General features: G+C 50.3%; 1 protein-coding gene across 9 annotated transcripts in view; it reads left to right on the forward strand.

The window, feature by feature from the left end:
• The window catches only part of obsl1b (obscurin like cytoskeletal adaptor 1b), a 48,417-nt gene that overhangs the window by 18,425 nt on the left and 23,992 nt on the right, over nt 1–6,000 (forward strand). For all 9 annotated transcript variants that reach the window (XM_084478329.1, XM_084478331.1, XM_084478333.1 and 6 more), the window contains 9 exons: nt 209–484; nt 794–1,066; nt 1,587–1,862; nt 2,466–2,741; nt 3,070–3,345; nt 3,743–4,018; nt 4,189–4,458; nt 4,770–5,036; nt 5,383–5,655. In XM_084478329.1, the coding sequence (XP_084334455.1) occupies nt 209–484; nt 794–1,066; nt 1,587–1,862; nt 2,466–2,741; nt 3,070–3,345; nt 3,743–4,018; nt 4,189–4,458; nt 4,770–5,036; nt 5,383–5,655 (2,463 nt within the window). The remainder of the gene's footprint in view (nt 1–208; nt 485–793; nt 1,067–1,586; nt 1,863–2,465; nt 2,742–3,069; nt 3,346–3,742; nt 4,019–4,188; nt 4,459–4,769; nt 5,037–5,382; nt 5,656–6,000) is intronic.

Consider the following 6,000-nt stretch of genomic DNA (forward strand, 5'->3'; position numbering starts at 1 on the left):
CGCATACTTCCATCATTAATACTTGTCCCTTTCACTGCTCATGTGCTGCCTAGACTAGCGCTACCTGGTTTGAATCAGCAGGCCTTGGCTAATCCCGCAAACCTTGGCTGTCAACTGAACTGCTGTTTGAAACATTTAAAAAACAAAAAAACCTTTTCAAAAACAAACCATTTATTCATTGATCCCTTACTCTTGTCTTATCCTACAGTGCATCCGGTAACATTCGTAAACAGCCCAGAGGAGGAGTGTTTCAAAAGCGTTGTGGAGCAGGACCAGCTGGTCCTAGCGTGCGAGGTGTCGCGGGCGGACGCCCCTGTCCAGTGGTACATGGACGGAGTAGAGCTCCAGGCGTGCGACAACGTTACAATGAGAGCAGCTGACACAGCGAGGACTCTGAGTATCCGTAGCGCCCGGCGGTCGGACACGGGGACGTACACGTGCAGAGCTGGAGACAGCGCTTTAATCTTCAAGGTTAACGTACGAGGTAACGTCTGGGGAACGTGACGTCATCCATCTGTGTGACGTCATGTCATGACTTGATGTGTTCATCTTAAATAGTTAAACCTGCACAACTTAACCTTTCCACTTTGTTTCAGAAATACATGAAATGTGCAATAAGTTTAGAAGAATATGGTTGATTGACCATAGGTCGATGGGTTTTCACTCTGCATCAGTCTAAACGCCCTTCAAATAAGTCTGAAAAAGTTAAAAATACAGCTTTGATTTTTAGTGTGACTTTAATGTTTGGTGCAGCTTTAATGTTGTGTTGACGTTATTGACGCTTTCTCCGAAGAGCCCCCGGTGACCATAGTCTACCCCAAAGAAGACGTCCATCTGGACCGCCATGTGCCACAGGAGATCATACTTAGCTGTGAGCTGTCCCGCCCAAACGGCGTGGTGAACTGGTTCAAGGACGGCCAGAAGTTGCAGGAGAGTGAGAACATCAAGCTGAAGGTGGAGGGCCCCTACCGAAGGCTTAAGATCATTTGCAGCGGAGTTGAGGACTCTGGGGAGTATGTCTGTGACACTGCAGACGATTCCATATTCTTTCACCTTAAAATCACAGGTAACTGAACCTGAACATTGTGGCGCAGTGGCTAGAGCTCACCCTGGCTTAACGGTTGTTTGTTGCTTTGAAGTCGCTCTCAGAAGAGGGGCTTTCACTAAACCACTAGCGTTTGATGCTTCTGCTGACGGGGCTCATTCATCGGCTAACAACGTGTGTTTTAGATGATCGGTTATTGGACTGGTGGATAAGTGCTTGTAACCCTTTTTGACACTCACAGGTAAATAAGGTTGCATGCATGGGGATTTGTTTTATAGAATGTTTGAACAGGGATTTGAAGTCATTATTAAACGTTCTACTTGTGCGTACGCTGTTGCTGAGCTGCTTGGTGTTCAAAACAGGAAACTCTATTTTTGTCATGGGAACAAATGGTGGATGTTTAACGTCGTTTCATATGGTTGGAAATGATCTTTGTTGGCTAACAGTAGACAACAACTAAACCCAAAACGGTCCTTACCTGATGAGCACCGACTAACCAGCGTCTGGTTGAAATAGCGGGTGCGTTTGTTTCGTCCTCCAGAGCCGCCCGTCCGCATCCTGTCTCCCAGCCAGTCGCAGATGGAGCTGTGCCAGCAGACGTCCGAGAGGATGGTGCTGAGCTGCGAGATCTCGCGGGCCAGCGCGCCGGTGCGCTGGTACCGCGACGGGCTGGAGGTGGAGGAGAACAACAACCTGATCCTGGAGGTGGACGGCGTGTACCGCCGGCTCATCATCCCCGAGACCAGCGTCCAGGACTCAGCGGAGTACGCCTGTGACACAGCCGACGACTCGGTCACCTTCTTCGTTAACATAGCAGGTATGTGTTCATGTTATTTACATTTATATAGTTATTATATTTATATAGTTTATAGTTATCATTAGTGGCAGGAAATTATTCAATTCAGATGTTTTTATTATTAGGCCTACTAGTATTCTAGCTGTATTGGGAGTTGGCATGTGTTTTTTAAAATGTATTTCACTAAACAGATGATACAACAGATGTTATATAAAATATATTATGCAAATTTTTTTAAATATTGAAATAGATAAATCTTATCTTAAATGCTTTTCAAATAACAATAAATGATAAAATAATGCTGATTGCTTGTTGCTGATTATGATCAATATGAGCGTATTGTACTGTGGTGGTTCCTACTATCTCTCATATTGATTATGATCAATAAGAGAGTATTGTGCTGTGGTGGTTCCTACTGTCTCTCATATTGATTATGATCAATAAGAGCGTATTGTACTGTGGTGGTTCCTACTATCTCTCATATTGATTATGATCAATATGAGAGTATTGTGCTGTGGTGGTCCTACTATCTCTCATATTGATTATGATCAATATGAGTATTGTACTGTGGTGGTTCCTACTGTCTCTCCGTTTGTTTCCTGTCTTCCTCTCCTCTCCACTCAGAGCCGCCCGTGCGCTTCGTGCGTCCGAGGAAGATGGCGAGCGTGGTGGAGAGGTTTGCGGGCGAGGCGATGGTTCTGGACTGCGAGGTGTCCCGCCCCAACGCCGAGGTCACCTGGAAGAGGAGCGGGGAGGAGGTGGAGGACACGCGCCGGGTGACCATCCTGGAGGACGGCCTTCTGCGCCAGCTCACCGTCCACTGCCTGGGCCTGGAGGACGCCGGCCAGTACGTCTGCGACGCCAAGGACGACGTCATGGACTTCCAGGTCAAGGTCAAAGGTATCCGGTCCCATTCATTCATTCACGCGTTCAGTCGTTACGTCATTATTAGTCATTCATCAATTCATTCTTTTTTTTTGTGTATCTGCGTTCATTCCATCCTGTATTTATTTGAATTATCTATTTTTAATTAGAGATTTGTTGATTGCTTGATTGCCTCATTCATTCATTCATTCATTCATTCATTCAGACATTGATTAGTTTTTTTGTGTATTAATTCAGCGTCACAGATTTGTCGATGGTCATTTGTATTATTGAAGGATCGAAGCTCAAATGACCAATTGATAATGAATTGACTGTTCCCGTCATTCATTCCTGCTGCTTCCAGATCCTCCCGTGAGGATCCTGGGGAAGACGGACGCCAACGCTGAGAAGAAGTTCCTGGTGTCAGACGACATCGTCCTGGTGTGCGAGCTGTCCCGGGCCAGTGCGGCCGTCAGCTGGTACAAGGACGGCGCGCTGGTCGACAACGACGCGCGCTTCTGCTGCGAGGAGCAGGGGGCGTTCCGGTCGCTGGTGGTGCTCAGCGCCGAGACGGAGGACTCTGGAGAGTACGCCTGCGACGCCGGAGACGACAAGATGTTGTTTTGTATCACCGTCAAAGGTAGCATCACCAAGGCCGTTAGCGCCGACGCTTTTCAGACCCTCCTGTGAGCAGTAAGCAGCAGCTCAGTGAAGCTTCTCCTTCATTCAATCTCCCATGTCCTCACCCGTAGGAATCCTAGAGCAAGACTCCCTAATCCCTCAAATGATCTGTAATGTATCTGATATCACCGTAAGTTGCCGTGAAAAGAAAAGCCTGGTAAATGGACTAAATAGGAAATTAAAGTTAAAGCTTTTGTCAGTGATTTGTCCTGAATGTTGACTCTTTGAACTGAGATACAGGTCGTTAGGAGCAGGTAGGCTTAGGGCCTACAGGTAGACTGCACTCATTGGGGAACGAACCTAGAACCTTTGGGCAGACACCGTTAACCACCAGCCTACCCTGCTCCCCTCCACAGAGCCCCCCGTGCAGATCATTGGGAACTCGGGGACGCCAGAGCAGCACATTCTTGTGGCCGGAGATGACCTTATCTTGGAGTGCGAGGTCTCCCGCCCCAACTGTCCTGTCCAGTGGCTGTGGAACAGCAAACTGCTGAAATCTGACGACCGTATCAAAATCGACAGCTGTGACGTTGTCCGCAGACTGGTTCTCTCTGGGCTTCAACCCTCTGACTCTGGGAAATACATCTGCGACGCCGTAGACGACAAAATGATCACCTTGGTCGAAGTCCAGCGTAAGTTCTGGTTGTATTTATTCTGCTTGTCCTTTTTATTTGTCTATCTCTGTCTGTCTCTCCCTTCTTTCTTTCTTGCTTTCAACACAGTGTGTAGTTTTCAACACAGTTGTGCAGTTGCCAATTGCCAGATGTCCATGAAATGTGCTTTTGATTTATGCCCCCTTCAGAGCCACCAATCAAGTTTGTGAACAAGCAGCCGAACAACAACATCTCTGCGTGTGAAAGCGAGTCTGTTTCGCTGTGCGCCGTCGTGAGCCAAGAGAGAGCGAGTGTGCGGTGGCTGAAAGATGGCCGCCTGCTCAACGAAGACAACGTTCATGTTTCCAGTGACGGCGCCAACCACCACCTCACCATTAACCCCCTGAGGCCCAGCGACGCCGGAGTGTACGTCTGCGACGCCAACACCGACGAGATGACTTTCACTGTCGTCGTGAAAGGTAAGAGACTAGAGACTACGCGTGTTTTAGACTTCCTATTGCCTTGGAAGATTGAACTAGCATAGCCGACATCTCTGAAATGCTATTTGGTGTTTAGCAGTGTTTTTATTCAAAGTAACTTACAATGAGTTAAGATATAGGTCATTAATGAGATGCCTACAGGTAGGGTGCAGTCATGGGAGAGTGAAGCCCACACCTTTGGGTCCCACCGGAGGCAGTACACTGTCCTGCTGTAGGAGCACAGCGGCTGAACCGCACCGCCACAGCGCTGACCTCTCTTAAACAGCCCTCCCTTTGTTATCGCTGCACAGAAATGAAGGCGACATTCAGCGTTCCTCTGGAGGACGTCAGCGGACTAAAGGGCAGCGTGCTTACGTTACGGTGTGAGCTCAGCCAGCCCAAAGGAGACGTCCAGTGGCTTAAGAACGGCCAGGAGATCTCCCCCAGCCGCCGACACACGATACGGGCCCAGGGCCGGGAGAGGAGCTTCTCCGTCCACCAGCTGGCGGACGAGGACGCCGGGGAGTACGCCTGCGAGTCCCCCGACGACAGGACGTCGGCCGTGGTCAGCGTGGAGAGTAAGGACGACACCAAACACACCCGCTGCTCCCCGTTACACTAGTACTAATAACTCAGGACACTCCTACCGCAAATAACTATTAGACGGATATAATCTGCAAGTTGCAGAGGTTTTGAAATAGACACCGAAAATGCTAACCCTTAATTACTATCAGAATTTTTTTCGGAACATCCGTAACCGAATAATAACCCACCTGCATAGAGACACATTTCACTCATGTGTCTTACATTTACTTGCATAAATATTTGTACAAATAATAATAATTTAAAAAAGAAACCACAATCATACCGTCACACGGAGCCGTGCTGACGAGGACCGGCGTGACCCCTCTGACCTCCGCTCAGCGCCCCGCACCGTGGAGTTCATCACGGAGCTCCACAACGTCACGGTGCGCGAGGGCGAGGACGCCACCTTCAAGTGCGTGGTGTCGCCCGAGGACACGCGGCTGACCTGGGGGCTCGGCGGCCAGCGGCTCCACCAGGACCAGCGGCGGGTCGTCACCAGCAACGGCCTGTGTCACACCTTCTGCCTCAGGGGGTGCCGCGTGGCGGACAGCGGCCGCGTGACCGCCGACGCCGAGGGGCTGGCGTCGTCCCAGGCCGTCCTCCAGGTCCAAGGTGAGCCCTGACCCCCCCCCCCCACCCCCCCACCCTGACCCCCGACCCCCTGACCCCCACCCTGACCCCCCCCCACGTCACCCAGACGGTCGACACAACCACAGCCTCTACTCTCACTCTTCCTCTGTGGTCACTCGAGGCGGTTCTCCGCGGGGCCTGAGTACTGCTGCCTCGTGTACGCCCGTGTACGGGTCGCGTATCCGTGTGTGTGTGTGTGTGTGCGTGTGTGTGTGTGTGTGTGTGTGCGTGTGCGGGCTCATTAGCGTCTGTGCCCTGGCCTGAGCACACTGAGCACTGGTTCGATTATGGGATGTCGCCGTTGATCTTTGCAGAAGCGACGCTCAC

The sequence above is a fragment of the Micromesistius poutassou genome (assembly GCF_964030765.1).
Source record: "Micromesistius poutassou genome assembly, chromosome: 14".
Classification (NCBI taxonomy): Eukaryota; Metazoa; Chordata; class Actinopteri; order Gadiformes; family Gadidae; genus Micromesistius; species Micromesistius poutassou.